The following is a 26,799-nucleotide window of genomic DNA, read 5'->3' on the forward strand; positions in this document are numbered from 1 at the left end:
GAAGTGACCTTTTCCATTCCATCTGGTCTCTGTAATTCCCAGGATGTCAATCTTATACCTATCCATCTCTTTAAAGACAATCTCAAGAGTGCTGATCTGTAGACCTCGAACATTCCACGTGCCAATGTAAAATTCCGTTCTAAGATCAATCTTATACCTTCTGTGTTGCTCATTCACAATATCACTGATTTTTAATGGAGATTGTAATATACTTCTTGAACAGGATCCTCTTCCTTAGCCCTGAACGTGGCTCTGATTATTCTGCATGACAACTGATGCAGCATGAAATGCATTATAAGGCACAACCATATTAGCAATTTAGAGTGAAGTCACTCCAAGAAGAAAATGGTAGGGTTGCAGCGGCCCTTTCCACATGAGAAGAGATGAAATAGTAATATAGAAAAGATTCATTGCTAGCCCTCGAATACTCTAATAGCATTTGAGGGACAAGTGTGCACATCAGAAATGCTTGTCTTCCACCATTGGAGAGCCAGGATGTAATCAATCTGGTGCCTTGACCCACAATGTTAGATATCCAAGTATAAATCCATCATGGGTGTTTCTGGAAACAGGTATTGGTAAAATTTTTAATTTATAGTACCAAGTGAAAAAACTTTCTACTGTTACAACTTGAACAGTGCATAAACCTGTAATCTATCAGTAAATAATTTACAGGTTTCATGCAAGCAAATCACATGTATTACATGCATATAACAACATTCAATGTTTGAAATTTGGCCTTCATATATGCACAATGTGTTTGAAGCCACATGTCAATGGTTGCACTCACAATATCCAATGTAAACACTGCAACTTCTTGCTCCAAATCCACCTTCAGGCTGTCAATGCTGTAGCATCATTTCTTTCAGGCTACTCTCTCTCAACCAGAATTTGAAGTCCAATGGATTCAGATCAGGACTTCTAGACGGCCAATCAGATGGTTATATGTGGTCAGGCACATTTGTCTCCAAACACTGTTGTTTGGTCCTCTCACCTTGTATGCAGCAGCTGTGTCCTGTTGGAAGGTCCACTGCCTACCATGAAACAAGATGTTGTTCAAGGGCTGTACTACAGGTTCCAGCAGCGTATCTTGATACACCTTGGCAGAGGTTTTGACCCTTTCTCGCAGAAATGTAACTTAGATAATCCATATATGTCAACCCCCCTCCCCACCAAACCATCACTGATGTGGGGAGATGACCTCCCTGAATCCTAGGCAATATTGCACATGCTGTGCGACCATCAGGGGCATATCGTTTTGGTGGTTAAACAATTCTTCAATGGTGAAAATGTTCATATCTGTGAAGAGAATATCTCTATGTCTGTTGTTCTTGTACCGTTGAAGAAGTGTCTTTGACTTTATCACCCTCTGCCACATAAATTGCGGTGTTTCGAAGCATCTAGTAGAAAGGTGATAGGTTCTCACCCCAGATCATCAGTTAGTACACATGACATCATTCTCTCTGAAATGTTCATCTCTTGTGGCATCACTTTCTGCATTCTCAGAAGATTATGGGTGAGGCTTACCTTCCCAAGCTGTTGAGTCATAATGCAGCATGGGCAACCTGTTCTTTTGGTGGTCAGATACATTTTCCATATCATTTTAACATTTAATAGTACGATACACGAACATCCTGCTGATTCCTAGTGTTTTTAGTATGTTGAAAAATAACAGGTGGCTCTTGTGAAGTGCTCTTACAGCTACATGGTTCTCATATTCTCCCCACTGCTTGTTAACTCATATGGCTACACAGCTCCCTCCCTCCCTCCCTCTCTCTCTCTCTCTCTGCTAATAAACATGAGAATGTTATTATTATTATTATTATTATTATTATTATTCAGGCCTCCAAAGAGTCAAAAGACTCATCGAGGGAGGTCCTTCCTAAGACATAAAGTCTGTCAAGACTCATCGAGGGGAGGTTCACCCCTGAGAAACACAAAGTCTATCATACCACTCTTTAAACTCGCTGACCGTTCTCGCTCCTACCAATCCATCAGGCAATGCATTCCACGGCTCAACCACCCTCCACACAAAGAAACCACTCCTTACCCTCTTGCTCACAGTTTCCTTTCGTAACTTCCAGGGATGGCCTCTTGTCATCACTCCCTCCCACTGTTCAACCAAGCGAAAGAACTCCCCAGTGTCAACCCTGTAACCACCTCTCAACAGTTTAAAAGTCTCAATCATATCACCTCTCCTTCTATCCACCAAACTCTGCAGTCCACATTCCATCAGTAGAGCCTCGTAACTGATATTGCACACACAGTCCTGAAACCATCTTTGTTATCCACCTCTATACCCTTTCCACAGTTAATTGATCTCCTTCAAATCCTGGGGACCAAATCAGAGAACAATAGTCCAAGTGTGATCTGATCAGAGACTTATACAACGGAATGATAACCCTCTTATCTCTGCAGGTCAGTGTCCTTCTCATAATGGGCAGCAATCCTCTGTGTTACCTTCACCACCTTTGCAATATGTCCCTTAAACTTCAGGTTTCTATCAATCATCAACCCCAGATCTCTTGTCTTCCCTACTTCCTCCAGTATAACTCCTCCCATAGAGTATGCAGCATCCCATCGATGTTTCACAAACCTCAAGACCTTACATTTTGCTGCATTAAACTGACACCCCACATTCATTTGCCCATCTATCTAGCTTATTCAAATCCTCTTGCAGGGCTACCACATCTGCACTATTACTAATAATCCTTCCCAGCTTCGCATCATCCGCAAACAACTGAATATCCCCCTCCAATCCACTGGCTATGTCATTGATATAAAGGTTAAACAATATAGGTCCTAGTACTGAGCCTTGTGGGACCCCACTTGTAACCCTCTGCCTCCTGGAAACTGCTCCACCATACACAACTCTCTGATACCTATCAGACAGCCAATCCTGAATCCAGTTGACCAATCTGACATCCAGACCCATGTGCTGCAACTTAAATATCAGCTTATCATGTGGCATCCTGTCAAATGCCTTCGCCAAGTCTAAGAAAATTGCAGTATGTGCCTTTCCCTCATCTAATGTTCTTGTAATTTTATTATAAAAGGCTAGCATATTGCTAAAACAAGAGTGTCCTTTCACAAATCCATGTTGATTCTCACAGATAACATTACCCTCATCTGCCCAATGCTGTATATGGTCCCTCACTACTTTCTCCAAGATCTTAACAACTGCTGATGACACACAAACTGGCCTATAATTAGACACTTCCAGTCTGTTACCACCCTTATGCAATGGCACTATCTTACCTTACTTCCATTCCCTGGGCACCTTTGCCAAAGCCAGACTTTCATTGAAAAGCCACGTTAAAGGCACTGCCAATTCCCTAGCACATTCTCTCAAAACTCGTGGTGAAATACCATCTAACATTCAGCTTTACTGACATCCAGAGTACTCAGTATCTGAAACACACTCTCCTCCTGTACCTCCAGACCTCGAACCAGTCCTATCCCTCTAGCATTAAAACTGACTCCTCTAGGATGAAATACTCCAATAAAGTGTTCATTGAACAATTCCACTATGTCCTCTGCATCAGTCACTCTATTCCCATTTTTATCCCACAATGTCATTCTTCCACAGTCATTTCTCCTCCTACTGGCCACATAGCTAAAAAATTCCCTAGGATTTTCTTTGGATCTTAGGGCCAATCTTCTCTCATATTCCAGTTTCACTTTCCTTACCACACTAGTCACTCTTCTGTCTGTGTCTTATATTCCTCATGCATCTCTTCACCTGTCTCCTTATATCTCTTCCATAGCCTCTTTTTCGCATGCAATTCCTGTTTAATATTGTTTGTCATCCACTTTACTCCAAATTGCATCCTCTTCTTCACTCGTGGTATACAACTTACCATTGCTGATAACAAATATTCTTTCACAATTTCCCACGCACTAGTGATATCCCGGCCTTCCAATTCCTCCCTCCATGAAACTTCCAAGTTGACGTCTAAGACTATTATAATCACCTGCTTTATAATTCCACATAAGTTCCCATCTCTTTGATACTCCTGCTTGTCTATTCATTTTCCAAGTCAATGTTGGTTGCACACAGCAAATGTTGGCTGCACACAGCACCACTAACGTAACTGAGCTCTTGCAATTCTTTGTGCAGCACCTGAGTGTGCAGAAGTTATAATTGCAATGGTAATTATGGTAAGACTGTGCATATGTGGCCTGATCAAAGCCTTATACAAAAGAACCATAGATAGGTACTTTACTTCTGCATGCCATTTTCTTCCTCATCACTCCTATTATCCATTATGATGTTCTTACAATTTTAGAATGTGACCCCCTAAACTTCAGGTCTCCATCCACTATCATTTCCATATCTCTCATCTCTTCCTACTCCTTCAAAATTTCGTCATTAATTGTACACACTTTGGTCCAATAGTACTTACCAACTTTCAACATTAAACACAAAACTACATTCACTTGCCCACTGACATTGTCTTTTGTGATCTTCCTGCAAAGCCACAATATCTGCTGTACTTCTCATAGTTCTCCCCAACTGTGTATCATTAGTAAAAACTTTGTATCTCTAGTAATGTTGCATTCTGTCAAAGGCCTTTGAAAAATCTGAGTATTACACTTTAATATACACTTCCTTATTCAGCAAATTTGTCCTCTTGTAATATCTTAGCAGATTGCTAAACCATGACTGTCCCCCCAAAAAAATCCATACTGAAGATCATTAAAATACTCTTATTATCAGTCCGGTTCTGAATCCTAGCCCTCAAAACTTTTATAACACCTTAACAGCAGCTACACACACACACACACACACACACACACACACACACACACACACACACACACACACACACACACACACACAGATGGACTATAATTTGTAGCCCCAGGTTTTGTGAAACGGAAAATTTTTCCCACTTTTCATCACTGAAGCTCACTGTGCTGCAAGACTCATGTTATATAGTCATGTCAAGTGTGCCAAGAATTCTCTAGAGCAATGTTTCCCAAACTTTCAGTATTCACATACCTCTTAAAAATTTCACTTAACACTGACATATTTCCCCCTTTCATGCAAAGGTAATTTGCAAATAGTCGTAATAATATTTCATTCAAACATGAAGAATTAATTATGAATTTATTTATTTTTCAACAAATTCAATGTAAGTTATAAACAATTGAAACAGTCTTTGAATTATTAAATACATTTTAGTTATAGAAATCCAGTATATACAGTGAAAACAAAAATTATGCAGTTTAAATCTGCAATAATAAAAAAGTTTAATAAGACAAATTAACTTCTATGTACTGTTAAGAAGTTGGATTGGTGAATTCTGGTTCCATATTTTTTATTTTTATTCATAAATTTCCACAGCAAGAAAACATATTGTGAGCCAAGCATGATTAAAAACGAAACATACTAAGCACAAAGGGTATAGATGTATTCATTGTGTAAAATGTATAGAGACAAAAAACAAAAACGTACATGTTAGAGTAGTTACTTTATTTATAATTGAGAAAATAGCTCAATCACTCAGTTTATTCAAGTCTTCTTGTAAGGCCACAACATATACTCTACTTTTCATGGTTCGTCCCAACTTTGCATCATCTACAAACAACTGAATATCTCCACCCAAATCTTCTCCAATATCATTAATATACAAGTTAAACAGTAATGGCCCTAAAACAAATCCCTGAGGCACACCACTAGTAACTTTCTTTTTCATGGATATCTCTTCCCCCATACACTACTTGTTGATACCTATCAGATAGCCAGTCTCAAATCCAATGCACCAATCTAATATCTGACCCCAACCACTCTAGTTTGACTATCAACTTATCATGTGGTAATCTATCAAAAGCCTTTGCGAAAGCTAAGTATATTACTTAGCTTAATAACCACCTAATAATCACCTCATGGTCACTCTCACCAATCAGTGGAAGTTTTGACACCTTATTTATAATTACATCCCTGATGAGATGACCAAATATAAGACCCTCAATCCTCATGTGCCCTCTGTTACTTACTGGCTGAACTAGTTATCCCTCAAAAACTCAAGAAAATCATTTTCTTTACTCCCAGTTGCTATCTCATCATTCCAGTCTATATTGCCATAATTAAAATTGCCCTTAATGATCACCCTTTTCTTATTTAATTTGATTATACATTTCATAGTCACTACCATCCACATTTCCTGGTCTTTAAGAATATCCAACCAGGTTATTTCATTCCATTCACCTCTATCTCTCACAATACTGCCTCAAAATCACTGGCATTATTTCCCTCTTGCAACTCTACTTTCTATGGACATTACTCTTTCTCTATCATCAGTAGCACCCACGTCCCTTTTTACTCCTTCCATCTCTATTCCTGTCAGGATGTCGTCCTCATCTAACCATGTCTGACTTATTCCAACAATTTCTGGGTGAACAGACTCAATTAGTGCAACCATTTCATCTGTCTTTTTTTTTACACTTGTAGCATTTGCATACAAACACAGCAGCTCATTCCAGGATCTGCAGCTAGTTCCACTGATACCACTCATTCGATGTGATCTCTCCATGCTCGACTCGCATATTTCCCTTTCTGCTTATTCATTTTAGAACCTTCTTCAATTTAATTTTATGTATTAATATTTTGGAATTTTATATATTAATAAAAAAGAGTAGTCGATAAGGTAAATGTATAATTTGTAATTTTCCCAGATATTTTCAAAGCATTTGCTAGCTGGCTTCATTCATATTTTATTTTCAGTGGATGGGTTTAGATATTATGCTTGTGGATGATGGCATCTTTTTGTCATATATAGTTCAGTTATGCGGATTGAGAAACATTATGGAGGAGAATCATCATTCTAACAGATAAGCTTAGGTGTTGATGGTTATTAATAACTTAGTTTTTAATGGTATTAACAACACCAAACAATTTAATCAAAAGATATTTTATTAACTGCTTATATTTTGCTGAATTTCAAATCAGCATCATCAGAGCACAACACACTTGTATATGCGACAGTGAGTAAGTAAAACAATAAAATTGCAGTGCACAAAAGATCTAAAGTCCTATTTATGGCACCCTCTTATGTTGGGGTGGGTGGGGAAATTATTACAGCTATGTGGGAGTTGCTTAGGATGACAGTCTTCCAAATTTTTGGCAAATTAATGCTAAGGTTGAGATGGTTTGGTCATGTGATGAGGAGGGAGGACGAATATGTGGGAAGAAGGGTCATGCAGATGGATGTGCAAGGAAGGCGGAAGCGTGGGCGGCCAAAGAAGAGATGGAGGGAGCTGGTAGAAGAGGACTTGAAGATGAAGAACTTGGATGTGGTGACAGCCCAAGACAGGAAGGTGTGGAGGAGACTCATAACAAACAGTGACCCCACTTAAGTGGGAGAAGCTGCAGAAGAAGAAGAAGAATGCAGCCATGCTTGTTCATGTTAGGAGAATTCTTCAAAGTCATTGTTGACTCAAAAAATAATCTTTCAGATCTGTAACCGCTCCTAAATAGCACATTTGTTTTCTTCCATCTAATCCTTGGTGAGGGGGTATCCAAAGTGTGGTCTACCAGTCCTTTGTCATAGTAATAGTAGCGAATGTATTTTTTATGTTCTTCCAGGCAGATATTAACTGATCTTCCTGTTTGTTCATAGTAGGCCAATTCACAGTTACAGGGAACTTCATACACTCCTGGGTGTGCTGAAGGGCGAAATTTATGCTAGGAGAGTGGATCAGAGTTGCTAGTTTTATATGCAGTTTGAAAGTAGTGCAAAGGCCATATTTCATCAATACTTTGGCTATCTTTCCTGTACCTCTTACATAGGGAATAGAGATGGTCATTGTGTTCCTGTATATTATGGGAGGGAGGAGTAATGGGGCTGTGTAGTATTTTATCTATTTTGTAGGGGGCCAACGGCTGCAATCCCTCATCCTTGGAAGTTTTGCAAGGAGAGTGGTGAAAATGTATACAGCACAGCGAATCAGTTTAAGGAACAGATAGACTTTGTGGTACATAAAGCAGACTCCCTTGAAGTTTCTGCATCAATAAAAAAAAAGGAAAACAAAAGCATAAGATACCTCTAATAGATGGGAGATATTTCATGGAATAAAATATAGGGAGAGGTCAGAGGTCATTTGATGCACTACATATTGAAGTGAGGTGTCCATTGCGTGAAAGTAGAGTGTAATGCTTTAATTAAAGTCGTAAGTTTGCCAGAATAAAATCAGTTTAAATAAACTAGACAGTAAACAGGAGTGGGAAGAGAGTTTCCCCTTCAACCCCCCCTCCCATTGAGTTTTGTCATGTCACAGACTTTCATAGAGTCCTAAAATAATTGTACTTTAATACATAACTACCTTCACCACCAAGGATTTGATAAGTTTGAATTTGCTTTTGGCAGAATCTGTTGAACAGGTTCCAGAGATTTTAAAAGGAAATCGAATAGTTTTATTTAGTAATGTATGTATTTAGGAAAAGACAACTAATTTTAATGAAGCAAAGCAACTGCATTTAATGTTGTTGTTGATGAATCCATTGCAGAACTTCTAGATATGACCGTTGGCCTGTAGAACTGCTTTGGCAGTCTGTTGAACTTTGGGATTAGAGCTTTTCTATAGGGTTATTGTCAGTTTTCTGTAGAGCAGTGGCAATTGCTAGACAAGAATAGATATGGGCAGGTGTTTGTTTGATTCCTGGACAGTTGCATATTTCATAGCTTCTGGTCTATCCAAATGAATTTGAATGCCTTTAAAATGTTCCATCCTTAGTATGATTGTGATTGTGGTTATTTCTCTGTTTTCATTAATTTTGCTGATTTCATTCTTCTTCTTGATAGCTTGTTTTACCAGTCGTATTTTTTGCAACAAATTTAGCATCAGTTAATGATAGTGGGTGTAATTTTTGAGGTGAGTATCTTGCTTCTTTTGCTAGTCTGTCTGCTCTCTCATTGCTTTCAGTGGTTAGCATATCTGCTCTTCAGCCAAAAGGCTGTGGGTTCAAATCCTGCCATGGGCATGGATGTTTTTGATTGTCTACGAAAATACTAGTGGTGATGGTCGATAGTAGATGCCATTGATGTAGATGATGAAGGTGGTTGTAGTTGGTGGAGACAGAGAGTTGTTGAGTAGGTGACCTCCCTCAATGAGTCTTTGGACTCCCTAGAGGTGTTTCGTAATAATAATAATAATATTTACATGGGTGTCCATTGTGGTATACGGTTCTTTTTTTTTTTTTTTTTTTTTTTTCAAATTTCAAATTGTTAGTTTTTCGTGAATTTCCTGTGTGAGTTTTGTTTTCCCATTTTTTAATGCTACTAGTGCATATTTTAAGTTACTGTAGATGGTTATTCCTTCTGTAATCTTTATTACTGGATTAGAGAGATAGCACTTGAGAGCTGCATGTATGGCTGTTAATTCACAAGTGAAGTTTGAAGCTATTTTGCCAGCTGTGGTATTGATTTGCATTTCCTTTCTTCCAGGTAGAATTATAAAAACCCCTGCTCCTCCTTGGTTGATTGCTTCATCAGATGATCCATCAGTATAGGCAATGACATGGTTTAGATTATTTAAGTGATGTATAGTGTCAAGTCCTTTTCTTTTATTTCATGCTGTGAATCCTTTTTTGAACAAGGTTCTAGGAGATTTAAGTTAATCTCCTAGAACCTTGTTCAAAACTAACATGTTTTGACAAGGAAATTTTGTCATTTGTCAAATTTTTGTCAAATTTTGACAAAAAAACAAGGTTCTCCTAGAACCTTGTTTTTTGGTAGTGGAAAAGAATAATATAGTGGAAAAGAATGGCTCCTTGCTTCTTCAATGGACAGGCACCCTAAGTCAATCTGTTTTCTAATTTCATGATTATATTGTAAAGCAGGTGATCTCTTTAGTCTAGATTTTCCTGTCCAGGTATCGAAACTCCTGAGTGAGATGTGACTCTTGTTAATTTAACGGTGGAGATACCAAGAAATTATATACTTGGTTTAATCCTTTATTCAAGTGTGAGCAAACAAAGTTTGAACCTGAAGTATTTTCAGGACTGGAGCAACTCGTAAATAGAAGCTAATGACTTTGCATCACTTGCAGGTGCATACTTTGTTTGCATACACTTGGATAAAGGATTAACCAAGTATATAATTTCTTTTATTTATAGTATAACCAAGTGGGAAAACTTCCAATTAACTGTGGGGTGTTTTCTTGTGTCTTCTAGTATGTGACGGCCACACTCTTGTTGAGCTTTTAAATTATTTGTGGATGAGATTGTACCTATAATAATTTTTACTGCTCTTGATTGTACTCTGTCAAGTTTTTCTTTTGAGCTAGTAGAAGCTGGAGCCCAGATTGATGAGGCATATTCCATAGTGAGTCATATGAGTGCCTTATTTGTAGTTTTGAATGTCTTTAGTTTTGCCCCCCACTTTGTTCCACAAAGCCTTTTGATGTAATGAAGTAATGCATTACTTCAAACTTGGTAACACCTCTGGGTCTGGCTACCACTGATGAGTCCTCAATAAAGGTCAAATCGGTCTGGGTAGTGACCCTTCCCATAATGCATAGTATTATATATACACATAAGGATATGTACTTTGCATTATGGGATACTAAGGCAATTGATGTGAAGTCATAGGCTTCTATATACGAGTTGCCCCAGTCCCGAAAATAGTTCAGGATAAAATTTGTTTACTTACACTTAGATATAGGATTAAACCAAGTATATAATTTCTTATCTTTAATTTGTAAACTGAAGTATTTTGAGAATCCTCATAGTATATTTCTCATTGAGATGCGTCGGCTGCCCTGGATGCAGTAGTGTATGTCCTTGTAGCATATTTCTTATCAAGATCCTGGACTGCAGTTCTTGACAAGTCGGCATCCCCAGATGCAGTAGTATGTTTCTGATCAAAACTGATGTTCCTCATGGAATTCGGTGTGCCAGAGCCCATTAACTAGCAATTTTCAGGGTTATTTGCAGGCCCTCAAAGTCCCAACTGTACCTCACCCTACGCAGCAATCCCCTACTTCTTGCTACTTCTGCTTTGTACATGGACAAATACCTTGAACATGGGTTCAGACTTCTGCAAAGCAACTGCATTTAATGATATAGAATTAAATTAATTTTATATAATAGAAAACAAACTTTTTATTATTACAAACATATAAATATCTTATATGCCAATTTTTTTCTTTACTGCACATCTTCAGCTTCTGAATTCAGTGATGGCTTCAGGTAATGTTGAACTGTGGCTTGGAGATTTGCTAAAACAACAGCAAGCTTCTCTAAATTCTGTAATCAACAGTGGTTATCATGCAATAAATGAAGAGGATTTTGATCTTATTACTTTCTTGAATGCATATATTGCACAGGTATTATGTGAATTTTTAAATATTGATATTATTGTTATTGCAGATTCAACCAGAAAAAATTATTGAGAATTATAATTATAAATAATTAAAATTGTTATCAGAGAGAGTTCTGTGTTAGTATGCAAAAGCACTGATTGTTTTTATCAAACTCTTGCTTCCATAGTTTTAAATTATTTTTAATGTTTACAGATAATTTTAATTATTAATGTGAAGTTGATATATAAATCATGAAAACTGTCTGAGCAGTTTATAAATTATCTCTTCCAAGTTCAGGAGTGAATGTGAGTCAAGAATGACAGAATATATAAAATGATAGAATGATAGTCAGGAAATATGACAGTGCATAGTGTGTACCACAATTCTTTTATGAATTGTGGTACATTTTTTTCTCAGTAACACAAGTGTTCTTCAGTGGTTTTGCCTTTTGAGTTTCGTTGTTATATATTGTGTTATTTTGGGGTTACCTAGAAGGCGAGGTCACAGTCAGCGGCATCTGCAGTGGAATGGAAGATAAATTTTCACTACAGTATTTAGTATAGTTGAATATAGCATTGATATTTATATATATATATATATATATATATATATATATATACACACACACACACACACACACACACACTCGGGTCTCTTTTATGCAGATTTGAAGTTATGCACCGCATAACCTCAAAACTTAGGTATAGTACGTCCACAGATACGAGACCTTTCAACACTTTTGCACAGGTCAACAGAAGGAGAATCCATTCCTATAATAGGGTAATCCAGCGTTCCCAAACTTTTCCTACGACTGAACACTTCAGAAATCCTGAAATTTTCATGAAACACCTTGGTTATTTTGTAATGTATTAATTAATAATTAATTGTTAATTTAGCTGATTTTTATTATAAATTAATAATTGATCATTAATTATTAATTAATACTTAATTAAGCATGTATTAAACATAAACATCATTAAATTAATTTGTAATTTAATTTCATTGACATATCCCATTCTGATCACCAAAAATTTATATTATTATAAATAAAGTGAATGCAGACTTTTTCTCCAGTGTGCTGATAGTTTTCCCCTCCTTTTGTACATCTTGAGATTGCATTGTAGGCTGGAGGTGGATGAATCACTATCTGCTGGGTCACAAACACCTTTAATAAGAAATTTCTTAACACCAAAATTAAACAAAGTCTCTTGTCTCGTATTCATATTAAAATATAAATCTGTAGGTCTATTACCTTTAAAAAATCATAGCACCACGGTTTCAAAGCACTTTCACCCTACAATACGAACTTGTGAAGAAAGTATTCAGTATTGCTAGATTTGAGAACCAGATACAGACTACAGTGATCTTCAATTTCAGTGAAAAAATTTTCACTTTTCTCTTTATACAGGTATCCCTTGCTTAATGGGGTTTGATTAACGCAGCTAAATTAATTACAGCAATCCCTTGATATACATGGCAAGAGTTTGATTAATGCACCTTTAACCTTGCAGAGCTCGCAGCTGATCTGTCAGATACATGCAAAATGTATCTGTCAGATCAATATAAATAACAATATAAATATTCTTACACAAATCAGTGTGTAGCTTGGAGGAGAGGTCATGAGTAGCTGTGCATTCATATGTTACGAGTGATATTCTGCACTGTTTTTACTGTCAGTTTGGTTTAACACATGTTATGTAAAGGTTTGTGATGTTTGATAGTGAATTGTATCTGAGAGACATACCACGGTTGCCGATGTCAGTATAGTATGATTTAGTTGTTGTTTTTTTTATTCTTTGTTCAATAATTTCTAGATTGTAACTGAAAATAAATAAACCATCATGAAGGGCGAAGGCTTATTTATCATACATGTCCTCTAGGAGATGTGCTTTACATTATGGAAAATACTAAGGAAAGTGATCTGGAGCTTACCCCACCTTTACTATGAGTTGCCCATAAGGTTGCTTATGCTTGCATCCACCGAAACATTTAGTTTCTATATATTCGGCACGAAAATCTTGTAGTTTCTATATTTGGCTAGGAAATAATGTTGGATTCAATATTAACGTAATTTCTACCATCATGTATTATATTTGCAGTTGTTTTTTCTTTATGTTTCATTCCGTGGCGACCGGTGAAAATTTTAAGTAGGGGTGCTGCATATTAAAAAAAAAAAAAAAAAACTTTTTTTCCTAATCAGCAACGAATTTATTAATAAATAAATTTACATATTAAAAATTTTCTTTATTAAAAATATTTCATCCTCACCACGAACAAAAACCAATAATAAAAGTTTTGGTATCAATAGCAATGACAAGCGCAAATGAATATCGGCGTTAGATCGCAGTGCATTTGTTACGTGTATTGATAATTAAAAAAACATAATTATTTTCATATTTTTAACAGTGACACTCGTCATAATTCAGCCTTGTATCTATAATAAATAATTAATTATATGTTATTTTAAGATAATAAAATAAGATTTACAAAAATAGTTCACCACGCACATGCACCAATAATAAATGTTTCATATCTTAGAAATAATGCATGCAATAATAAGATACACTGCCCAGATAGCAGTGTATCTAATGACGTAATGTGCAATGACAAGTGCAACAAACGAATATCGGCATTAGATGGCAGTGCATTTTTGGTTTCGTAATCTAAAGTGTTAATAGAACAATTCCAATTATTGACTGTTCAGTCAATGTCGAAATATATGCTGTAACCGTTAACATGTTGTACTGCATTAATATAATGTTGCAAGCATTGTTATTATTTATAAACAAAAACAAAATTAATTTTTTTTCATTTTTTTCTTGGGGGTGTTGCAGTGCTTATGTACGGACCGCCACTGGTTTCATTGCTTGTTTGCCGAGGTGTGGAGAGTCATTTTGCTTGTTATCATAGAATTTATGCCGATAAGAAAAAAAACTAAAACTGTTCAAACGACTCCTGATAACTTCTTTTGATAAAAAAATTGCAGTAAATAATGTAGGTACAAGTATTTATTAAACATTTACTTTGCATTCATTTTTTATCTTTCCTAAAAGAGTACCATATAAAACGAATTATTAATACATAATCGATCATGGGCAAATTGTAATTTTTGCCATTGATTATTAGATTTGAATAATGCGATTTTGAAATATGCGGTAACATTGATGGATTAATTAACCGTGTTAATCGAGAGATACCTGTACTTCCTTGCTGATTGGTCACTAGCATTTGCAATACAGATGTTATTTCGTTCAGTTTAGAGAACAGCGGATATGCCACACATTGTTGTAATCGGCTTGCAGACAATTTTTATGACTGGTCATAAACAGCAGTATTCCCTTTCCCAAATGTTATAAGGTTTCAATGTGTGAAAATGAATGATAATTCATGAATACTTCCACGTTTAAAAATACACGGCTTGGTCACTAACATTTGCTACAAGCTGTTATTTAGACCTTCTGGGTTTGAGCTTTTTGAAAAACTCAAATTCCTATAAGTGGTTATATTCACGAATCTCCTCAGAACTAAAATGACAAATTCCAGGAGAACTTCTTGCGGAGCACTTATTCACCTTCTCTGAACACAGTTTGTGAAACTCAGGGGTAATCAATCCGTATTGTGGGATGAGTTGTTTATTATTACACGGCGGAAAATTAACTTCTCTTTTATGATCATTGTAGTTTTTAAAGTGGTGACTATTTTACTTGTATAATAGTTGGAAAATTTTACCTATAAAGCACATGATTTCGCATTTTGTTGACCAATTTGTTCATCGCCATTGTACATAACGAACAGCACGTTGCAGCATATTCTGGCGTAACATGATAATGTGAAACTACGAGTGTTTGCGAAGTGTAATTTTGCATGTGAGTAAGTGTTTGTCTTTTTAGTATCGAAAGTCTAAATTTTGCTAATTGTTATATTAAAGATTTAATTTGGTCCAATGGAGAAAAAAAAGCATCAAAGAAAAACAATTTCTTTGGAATAGTGGGAGATCAGGGAAGAACCAGAGCTCATCCCTGGAAACTGTATAAAGAGTATGAGTAGAGGAGTGAGAGGCAGGTTTTTTTCGAGAGAATGCGTTGCCTGAGAGTGTGATGTCTGCAAGGAGTTTGAGTGTGTTTAAGACACGATATGATGAGATGTGTGTGTGTGTGATAAAAGGACCTCTGAGATGAGTCTTTGACTCCATGAGGTCTTGGGGTAATAATAATAATAATAAAGGAAAATTGCAATTTTAGATTGCTTAACAAAAGGATCTACGGCAATTGGTAAATATTTTAATTTAGGCGAATCTACTATAAGAGCAATTAAAAAGAATGAAGTCGCAATAAGAAAATCTGTCATTTCTGGCACAAAACTAAGTACCAAATTATCATCGTACAAGAGATGCTTTATTAGAAAACACGGAACGAGTGCTCGTAATTTGGATTGAAGAAATAACTCAAAGAAGAATTCCTATAAGTGGTTATTTAATTAAACAAAAAGCTCTTCAGTTTTATGAACAGATGAAGCAATTGGAGCCATCTGCTTAGAAGGCTGATAAAGAATTTTCTGCTAGTAAAGGATGGTTAACCATGTTTTTAAAAAGGAATGCACTTCATAATGTGAAAATTACAGGCAAGGTTGCAGCAACAGATGAAGAAGCAGCCATGAATTTTCAAGAGAAGTTAGCCAAAATTATTCAAGATGGTGGATATTGTCACGAAACACAATTGTTTTGGAAGAAAATGCCTAGTCGAACTTGCATCACAAAGTCTGAGAATAAAGCAACTGGCTTTAAAGCAAGCAAAGATCGAGTAACGTTGTTACTTTGTAGCAATGCATCACGAGATCGAATGTTGAAACCCCTCCTAGTAAATCGATTTCTAAGACCGCATGCTCTTAAAGGCAAAGATCTAAAACAGCTGCCAGTATATTGGATGGCTAATACAAACGCCTGGGTAACAACTTCTGTATTTACTGAATGGTTCAATAATTGCTTTGTACCAGAAGTGGAAACATATGTGAAGCAAAAAGCTCTTGATTTTAAAGTTTTATTAATTGTTGACAATGCACCATCTCATCCGCATTTAGAACTTCCAAATGTACAGGTAGTGTTTTTTCCGCCTAATACAACAATCGTTATTCAGCGGTTAGATCAAGGCATAATTGCTACTTTTAAAAAATATTACATTAAGCACACTTTTCAATTTATATTGGATAAACTAGAAAATGAATCGTTAGCAGTAACTGATGTTTGAAAAAAATTTCTATTTTGGACTGATTGAATCATGTTGCATCTGCTATCTCTGAAATAAGACCACAAACTACACACACACTCGAGATGCCACTAGGGGGATTTGTAGTCCTTTATGTGTGTGTGTGAGAGCTCCTGATAAGATAAGTGTTATATTAAGTTATCGTTGATAAATTTACTTGAATATTACGTAGTTTTGTTTGCCTTGAGTATCTTAGTTGTTGTTTGTGTGTGTTTGGTGTTTCATTTTAAAATTTGATAAAATACTTTAGAAGTAAGAATGGCTCCCATATGAAGGAAAATGGCAGCCAGTAATGATGGTTCGCCATCTTTATTCAATAACGGTAAGATAAAGGAGACGATTCAGTGTACAATCTGCGAAATGTATGCTTTCCGGAGTGCGGTCGGAATATGGTTAGATGATAATAAAGGAGTAAATGTGTGTAGAAAATGTAAGGAGAATGAGGAATTAAAGTGTATTTCAGGTCGTGAGTGTGATATTTTTGTCAAACTTCAGAATGAAGAAAATAGCGATATCACAAGAAATGGCGAGGTCGTACCAGAGAACTGTGACGGCGTGAATGTAGAAAGTGTGAATGAAGGTATTAATTCAGAGCAAATTAATGATTTTATAGAAAATAAAAAAGATGAGATAGATGCAATGAGTGAGATCACGTTGTTGAGCGGAGTGATACAAAGGGCAAAGCGGCAGCTAGAGCGTATGAACAAAAGTCGACTAAGTGTACCAGCCCAGTAATAAAAAGTATGATAGTAAATATAAGCGTATGAGTGAACGTAAACAAAATGAAGGATAGAGTGCTATATGGAGACTCTTTAGTACGAGGTGTGTTAGTAGAAGATTTGACAAAATCGTACCATCCTGGTGTGACCATCAAGGATGTAACTGAGCCTATTAGAGAGCAAAAGGAAAGGGTGAAAGAAATGATTGTCGTGGCAGGTATGAATGAACTAAAAGGAGATAAAATGGAAATGATAGAGGACCTGAATGAATTGTTTGAGGTAGCAAAAGAAAAGCGTGAGAGAGTTAGGATGATTTGTCATTTGCTGCGGTATGACAGTGAAGTGTTTAAGAGGAGGGCCATAATTGCAAATGACTTTATGCGTGGGTTATGTATGACGAGTGGTGTGGAATTTATGGATGTGTGGAGTGAGTTCGATGGGCGAAAGGATCTATATAAGATGGATGGCTTGCATTTGAATGGATACGGTGTAAGGAGACTTGAAAAAGTGATGCTGAATGTAGTGGATGTGCAAAATCAGGGAAACTAGATTTATTAAGGGGGGGGGGTAGATATACAGACCTTAGGGAGGCAGTTGAATGTAGGAATGAGTATAATATGCCCGAGCGAATAAGGACAACAAATCAGAATGGGATTGTTAATATAAAGCATCAAGGTAGGGATGGGGCTAATGGGGCTCCTAAATTCATGTACACTAATGCTAGGAGTATTAGGAACAAGAAGGAAGAGTTTTTGGCCATGGTTGGCACTTCCAGACCACAGGTTATTGGCATTAGTGAATCATGGCTGACTGTAGATGATATAACTAGTGGGATTGAATGTGATGGGTATAGTTTGTTTAGGAATGACAGGGAGAATAAAATGGATGGAGGAGTATTGTTGGTGATAGCTGATGAGCTGCAGCCAAGGAGAATAGAAGTTGAATTGCAGGATACAGAAAAGAGCACATTTGAGACCATTTGGTGTGAGATTGTGGCTAGCAGAACAAAATATACAATTGGGTGCTGCTATAGACCAGGTGATGGAAAAGTTAGTGAAGACAGCATGCACAAGCAAATAGAAGAAATGAGTGGAAGGAGGGTAATTATTATGGGAGATTTCAACTATGGTCGCAGTGATTGGAGTGAGGAGAGGACACACGGGAGGAAGGAATTGGATTTTATGCAGTTATTAAGGGATAACTATCTGCGACAGCATGTAATGGAAAATACTAGGGATCAGAGAGTGCTTGACCTAGTAATTGCATCTGAGGATTTGGCTGTAACAAATATGACCATATTGCCACCAATTGGTGAGAGTGATCATAGGATCTTGACTTGGGAGGTGGCTAAAGGTCTGGAATTTACAATTAAGACAGGTACATGTGGAATTATCGGGCTGAAAAGTATGACAAGCTTAGGAGTTTGATTGGTTCAGTGCCATGGCATGTACAACTGCAAGGACTAGAACTTTATAGTGCATGGGAGGCAGTTAAGTGCATGAAGCAATGGCTGACTGTATACCTAGAGTCCGAATAATCAATCAAGTAGGGGTTAAATGGATGAATAACACCATTAAGCTTGAGCTGCAAAAAAAAGAAACAACTATGGAGGGAATTTAAGGAGAAAGGTGACCGGCAGGCACACGAACAGTATAAAGCGCAGGCCAGAATGGTAACGAGTGTGGTAAAAAAAGCAAAAAAGATTTTGAAAGAACATTGGCCATACAGGCTGAAGAGAATCCTAAACAGTTTTTTTGATATGTTGCAAGTAAAAGAAAAAATGTATATGGCAGAATGATTTTAAAGAATGCCGATGGTAGAGAGGTAACTGAATCAGCTGATATAGTAGAGTTACTGAGGGAGCACTTTGCAAGAATATATCATTTAGTTGGTGACATTGAGAGAGCTTGTGGATTGCAGAGATTGGTTGATAGGCGAAGAAGAGGGGATATGATAGAAACATTCAAATTACTAAAAGGTTTTTATAGGATTGATGCAGGGGAAATGTTTCAGCTGTGTGATAGTGATGGAAGAACAAGAGGTCATCTCTGGAAATTAAAGAAGAGTGTGGTTAACAAAGGTGTCAGAACAAGGTGTTTTGCCTGGAGGGTGGTGAAGGAGTGGAATTCATTGCCAGACTTAGGTGTGAGCTCTTTGTCTGTAAATGAATTCAAGAAAAGATATGACAGATATTGTTTTGCTAGTTTGGGTCTCCCGCGATGAGTCTACTGACTCCATGGAGATACCCGTAATAATAATAATAATAATAATAATTGCAGAAATGAATGAACCAGTAGATTATACGGGAATTGTGGTGAATGAAGTGGAGGAGAGTAGTCTATTGCATAACCTGAATGTCAATATATCTGTGGGATTGGAAGGTATACCAGCTCGTGTTGTACGAAAAGCGGCTAAAGAATTGTCAGTACCCTTGACCATTTTGTTTAATTTGAGTCTCGGGTCTGGGTTAGTCCCGAGGGGGTGGAAAGAGGGGAAAATAGTTTCACTGCATAAAGGTGGGTCCAAGATTGCTGTTGTAAATTACCGACTGATTAGCATATCAGGAATCTTTGTCAAGGTCTTAGAGAAATTAGTCAAGAAAAGAATACAGGATTGGATAGATGAAAATGGGATATTGTATGGGGGGACAACATGGGTTTGTGAAGGGTAGATCATGCCTCAGTAACTTGCTCACGTTTTATAACACAGTGACGGCTGAACTGGATAAGGGTAATGGGTTTACAGTGATTCTACTGGACCTTGCCAAGGCCTTTGACAGGATACTACATGGAAGCCTAATCAGTAATCTGGAGCAGATGGGGATGGATATAGGATTGGTGAGATGGATAGGAGGGTGGTTGATGGAGAGATACCAGAAAGTGGTTTATTCAGGAGTTGAGTCTAAAAGACGGCTTGTGACTAGTGGTGTGTCGCAGGGCTCTGTTCTTGGACCATTACTTTTCAATTTGTTCATCAGTGATATAGGAAAGGATCTGACTGGAAGTGTTCACTTGTTTGCTGATGATGCAAAGTTGGGTAGAGCAATTGTGAGTGCACAGGATGTCAAAATTTTAGAGGATGATTTGGATAGTTTGGAGGACTGGGATAGGAAAAAATGGATGTCAATTTAATGTGGCAAAGTGTGAGATTGTGCATTTTGGGGGTGAAAAGAATAGCAGCAGTATATCGCATTGGTGGAACTGTACTCCAGGAGATTGATGAGGCCAGGGATTTGGGAGTGTTGGTGGATAGGGAATTGAAATTTTGGGGGGGGGGGGGGGGGGCACATTGCAAAAGTGCCTAAATCAGCTCATCAAATCACTTGGCTTCTGAAAAATACTTTAACATGCAGAGACAAACAAGTTGTTGTTCCTCTGTATCGAGCCTTGATAACACCCCATCTGGACTACTGTGTCCAGTTATGGGCACCAGGGTTTCTTTGTGATGGGGAGGAAATGGAGAGGATCCAGAGATGAGTGGCCATGATGATAGCAGGTCTGTGGAATGAACCTTATGAGAATAGGTTGAAGATTTGTGGGTTGCAGAAATTGGTCGATAGGCAAAGGAGGGGTGATATGATTGAGACATTCAAATTACTGAAGGGTTTCTATAAGATTGATCCAGAAGATATTTTTGAAAATATGACTGGTGGTGGGAGGACTAGGGGCCATGCATGGAAGCTGGGCAAGAACATGGTTGACAAGGGTGTTAGAGCTAGGTTTTTTACTTAGAGAGTGGTGAATGAGTAGAATAAGCTGCCAGTCTGTTGTGGGTGCTATGACCGTGAATGAGTTCAAGGCAAGGTATGATAGTTACTGTGTGAATGTTAAATAGTTGTTCTTGACATGATGTTACGACTTCCCTCTATGAGTTTGTCGACTCCTTGGAGTTGCCCGGGATAATAATAATAATAATAATAATAATAATAAACTTTAAATGCCTGCTGGAAAGCAGTTTTGCCTGGATGTGTTGCAAACAGTGCAACCATGCAAACATCTACATTATCAGCTGAAATTATTACTTTGGCACATGAAATTGGTGGAGAAGGTTTTGATACATTTAGCCAGAACAATATAGACGAATTGCTTGTGGATAATGCCTTAAGTGATGATGATATTATTGGATATCGATTAACTTTAAATATCGTCGAAGACCCAGAAAACAATAGTGAAGTGGAAGAGAAACCTGTCCCTCTTCACTGCAAATATAATTCGAGAAGGTCTTGAACTGTGCAATAAATTTGAAAATCATTTACTTGTTAATGACACAAATGCTGAATGAGTCTTTAAATTTCAACGTGAGCTGAAGAATTGTATGTCTGGATATATGAAGAGCTGTATAACAAATTAGTTATACAGCTCTTCTCTATAAATACTTATACAGAAGAGCTGTATAAAAATTTAATCACTGATTACATTGGCAGAAGAAAAAAATTGGCACAGAACGAGGGTGAAGCTAATTCTGTTGTTTGTGAAGAACCATTGCCTTTACCATGCAGATCTGATGCGCCGACTATCTCTTCTGGTGATGAAAGTGATTTTGCACCAGTTTGCAAAAGTTGCCGAATGTTGTCTAATAGCGATGATAATTCTGATGACAAAATGTAAAAAAAAAAAAAAAAAATTGTTACTTTTCAATAAAGTTAAATAAATAAAGCTTTAAAGCATTCTTAAGCATTCTTATTTTCCTAAATTTTCAAAAACTTTTTTAATGCGATTTTAGGTTTATTTTAATTCACCGCTTTGGTTTTATGCAGTTTTAGAAAACTATGGAACCAATCCCTAATTTTTCAACATAAGTTAGGCCTTTTTTTTATGCGACTTTCTGTGGAACTTATCTACCGCATGAAAAGTGACCCGACCGTGTGTGTGTGTGTGTGTGTGTGTGTGTGTGTGTGTGTGTGTGTGTGTGTGTGTGTGTGTGTGTGTGTATAAGTGTTTATATATATATGTGTGTGTGTGTGTGTGTGTGACATATATATAACATGTGTATATATATATATATATATATATGTGTGTGTGTGACATATATATAACATGTGTATATACAGGGTGTTCGGGATAAATTTGACAGTTTCGTAAGGAAAAAGAAAATCTTCTTTGTATCTATTAAATTTAATGAATTGACAAAAAAACATTACAGGCAGAGTTAATTACAATACTATCAACAAGATTTACTCAAAATAACCACCATTAGCATCGATCACAGCTTCAATTCTGCTTCGGAACCTCGAACAAGCTGATGCTACAGTCTCCCTGGGAAGGGCCGCAAAAACTGTTTTAATTTTATCCATTAACTGGGCTTTTGTATTACTGGAAGTGCGATTGGTGTCTTTTTCAACTGCGCCCCATACAAAATAATCCATGGGGTTAAGGTCTGGGGAGTTTGGAGGCCAAACATTTGGACTGGTGAAGTCGTAGAAATTTTCAGACAACCATTTTTGACTTTTCCCAGAGGTGTGGCAAGGGGCCGAATCCTGCTACCATACATACGGCCTACCATTGGCTACCCTTGTTATCCAGGGCTTGACTACAGTTAGCAACTCCACGAACAAAGCCCGAATTCCAATGCCAGGGTTCTTCAACACCTGTTCCTGCAGATTTGCGAGGAATTCTGCTGTACGAACGCAATCAGATCGTCTGCTAGGGATCTTTCTTCTTGCTACATCCTCGTAGTCACCATTGCAAGTCTCTAGTTCATTCCTAATTGTTTTTACTGTATTCAGGGAGCATTGGGCAGCAGTCGTAATATCCTTATTTTGATGGCGGGCACGAATCATCATGATACAAGTTATTCTCTTCCATGATTCAGGTGGGTTCCAGCTATCCATCCTTTCTGACATCTTGTATATGAATGAAGAAGGGTCCAAACTTTTAAATGAAGAGAAGTGTGTGTTAATACATGTAACTTACGGAAAAATATAATTAATTATAAATATGTCAAATTTATCCCGAACACCCTGTATATGTATGTATATATATATATATATATATATATATATATATGTGTGTGTGTGTGTGTTATACACATATATGTAGAAATATATATATGCGTTTCAGGAACATTGACTTGGTTGTTTGGATACATTTTTATAAAGAGATTTAATGACTAAAACCGAAAATAATTGTAAAGTTTTAATGATATAAAACACTACTAGTTTCTGCTTTTGACAGCCTTCTTCAGGTGTCTTCTAAAAATAGGAAACAGCAATAACAACACTGAAGTTTAAAACTGAGAAGCACCGGAAAATTGCAATACATAATTGACATGAAAAAACATTATATTTACATTTAAGTCGTTCTTTCAAATGTGGCATTGTTTGTTGAGTGCGTGCTTGCAGACTTGTGAACAGCAGTAGTGAACAACAGCAGAGTGGCTGTCAGGGATGTTGTAGCTTAAATATATATATATATATATGTATGTATATACAGTAGAACTCAGTTATAATGAATTCCATGGGACCGCATATATTTGTTCGTAATAACCGTTATTCGTTATATCCAAGAAGGTCATAATTTGAGCAAATTAAAAATGTTTTCAGATTTTTCTCAGCATAGGTATATTGGGTAACATAAATACGTACATGCATACATACATATAAAGTACAAAAATTTATTTTTAAAACTTCACATTTTTACATAAAAAATCATCAAGCGTACTTTGCTTTGCACAATACACATATTTCATACATTTGAAATTGTTCCTTATACCACTAAGATGCTTGAATGTGTCATCTGAACTTACAGATCGTGATTCCATAAATCCTGTGAAAATATGTAAAGCACTTTCTGCTTCACACCAGGTAACGATTTTCTCATCATTGCTATTTTCTTCCTCGCAGTCACTACTACTATTATCGTCTTCTGGTGTATGAGAGATTTGTTTTAAGATGTCAGCATCTGTCGGTATATCCGAAGTTGCGATGCCATTATCGATGTCTATAAAATTATCAATCTCTGTGCACGTTTGAAAATTGTTCATTTGTTTCGCACTTTTAACCACGCTAATAATGGTAAGTTATCCTCTTCATCTTCTTCAGATTCACACTCATATTCCGCAAGACCGGCTTTCTTAAAACAGTTTTGTATCGTAGACGATAACACCAAATTCCAAGCATCACTCATTAAACGTATTGCGTGAAGTACACTGATCTTCGAGTCGTAAGCATAAGCATTTTCCACGGATTTTTCTCTGTTTTATTCTTTTCAAGAAAAGAATACAGGATTGGATAGATGAAAATGGGATATTGTATGGGGCACAACACAGTTTTGTGAAGGGTAGATTATGCCTCAGTAACTTGCTGACGTTTTATAACACAGTGACAGCTGAACTGGATAAGGGTAATGGGTTTACAGTGATACTGCTGGACCTTGCTAAGACATTTGACAGGATACCACATGGAAATCTAATCAGTAGACTGCAGTATATGGGGATGGATATAGGGTTGGTGATATGGATAGGAGGGTGGTTGATGGACAGATATCATAGAGTGGTTTATTCAGGAGTAGAGTCCAAAAGACGGCTGTAACTAGTGGTGTGCCGCAGGGTTCTGTTCTTGGACCACTTCTTTTCAATTTGTTCATTAATGATATAGGAAAGGATCTGAGAGGAAGTGTTCATTTGTTTGCTTATGATGCAATGTTGGGTAGATCAATATTGAGTGCACAGGATGTCAAAATTTTGCAAGATGATTTGGATAGTTTGGAGGACTGGGCTAAGGAGAATGGATGACAATTTAATTTGGCAAAGTGGAAGGTTATGCATTTTGGGGTGAAAAGGTTAGCAGCACTGCATATCACATTGGTGGAACCGTACTCTAGGAGATTGACGAGATCAGGGATTTGGGAGTGTTGGTGGATACGGAGTTGAAGTTTAGGGGGACACATCGCAAAAGTGGCTAAACAGCTCATCAAATCACTTGGTTGCTGAAAAATACTTTAACAAGCAGAGACAAACAGGTTGTTCCTCTTAATCAATTCTTGATAAGACCCCATCTTGACTATTGTGCCCAGATATGGGTGGCAGGGTTTTTTCTTGATGGGGAGGAGGTGGAGAGGATCCAAAGACAAGTGACCAAGATGATAGCAGGTCTATGGAATGAACCTTATGAGAACAGGTTGAAGGTTTGTGGGTTGCAGAAATTGGTTGATAGGCAGAAAAGGGGTGATATGATGGAGACATTCAAATTACTGAAGATACTGCTGTTGTAAATTACCGACTGATCAGCATGAGAAGAATGAGAAGATTGTGTGGTATGATAGATACTGTGTGAATGTCGAATAGTTGTTCTTGACATGATGTTAGCGCTTCCTTCGATGAGTCTGTGGACTCCTTGGAGTTGCCCGTAATAATAATAATGAATATATACATATACAGGGTGTTCGGGATAAATTTGACATATTTATAATTAATTATATTTTTCCGTAAGTTACATGTATTAACACATACTTCTCTTCATTTAAAAGTTTGGACCCTTCTTCATTCACATACAAGATGTCAGAAAGGATGGATAGCTGGAACCCACCTGAATCATGGAAGAGAATAACTTGTATCATGATGATTCGTGCCCGCCATCAAAATAAGGATATTACGACTGCTGCCCAATGCTCCCTGAATACAGTAAAAACAATCAGGCATGAACTAGAGACTTGCAATGGTGACTACGAGGATGTAGCAAGAAGAAAGATCCCTAGCAGACGATCTGATTGCGTTCGTACAGCAGAATTCCTCGCAAATCTGCAGGAACAGGTGTTGAAGAACCCTGGCATTGGAATTCGGGCTTTGTTCGTGGAGTTGCTAACTGTAGTCAAGCCCTGGATAACAAGGGTAGGCAATGGTAGGCCGTATGTATGGCAGCAGGATTCGGCCCCTTGCCACACCTCTGGGAAAAGTCAAAAATGGTTGTCTGAAATTTTCTACGACTTCACCAGTCCAAATGTTTGGCCTCCAAACTCCCCAGACCTTAACCCCATGGATTATTTTGTATGGGGCGCAGTTGAAAAAGACACCAATCGCACTTCCAGTAATACAAAAGCCCAGTTAATGGATAAAATTAAAACAGTTTTTGCGGCCCTTCCCAGGGAGACTGTAGCATCAGCTTGTTCGAGGTTCCGAAGCAGAATTGAAGCTGTGATCGATGCTAATGGTAGTTATTTTGAGTAAATCTTGTTGATAGTATTGTAATTAACTCTGCCTGTAATGTTTTTTTGTCAATTCATTAAATTTAATAGATACAAAGAAGATTTTCTTTTTCCTTACGAAACTGTCAAATTTATCCCGAACACCCTGTATATAACACAGTCTTTATATCGCGTTTATATACATTTAGCGTTTAGTTTAGTATTTTCTCGAATAAGATTAATTCAGAAGATATTTGTGAGAATAGGACTGGTGGTGAGAGGACTAGGGGCCATACATGGAAGCTAGGAAAGAGTGTGGTTAGCAAGGGTGTTAGAGCTAGGTTTTTTACTCGGAGAGTGGTGAATGAGTCGAATATGCTGCCAGAGTCTGTT

General features: G+C 37.2%; 1 protein-coding gene across 1 annotated transcript in view; it reads left to right on the forward strand.

Annotated features, from left to right (window-relative positions):
- LOC150095635 (dynein axonemal heavy chain 8-like) overlaps positions 1 to 26,799 on the forward strand; it is a 2,108,518-nt gene that overhangs the window by 698,869 nt on the left and 1,382,850 nt on the right. The window contains exon 32 of the mRNA XM_090409931.1: positions 11,170 to 11,331. Within this exon, the coding sequence (XP_090266057.1) occupies positions 11,170 to 11,331 (162 nt within the window). The remainder of the gene's footprint in view (positions 1 to 11,169; positions 11,332 to 26,799) is intronic.

The sequence above is a fragment of the Typopeltis vanoorti genome, chromosome 20 (assembly GCF_054136105.1).
Source record: "Typopeltis vanoorti isolate ZY-2024b chromosome 20, IOZ_Tvanoo_1.0, whole genome shotgun sequence".
Classification (NCBI taxonomy): Eukaryota; Metazoa; Arthropoda; class Arachnida; order Uropygi; family Thelyphonidae; genus Typopeltis; species Typopeltis vanoorti.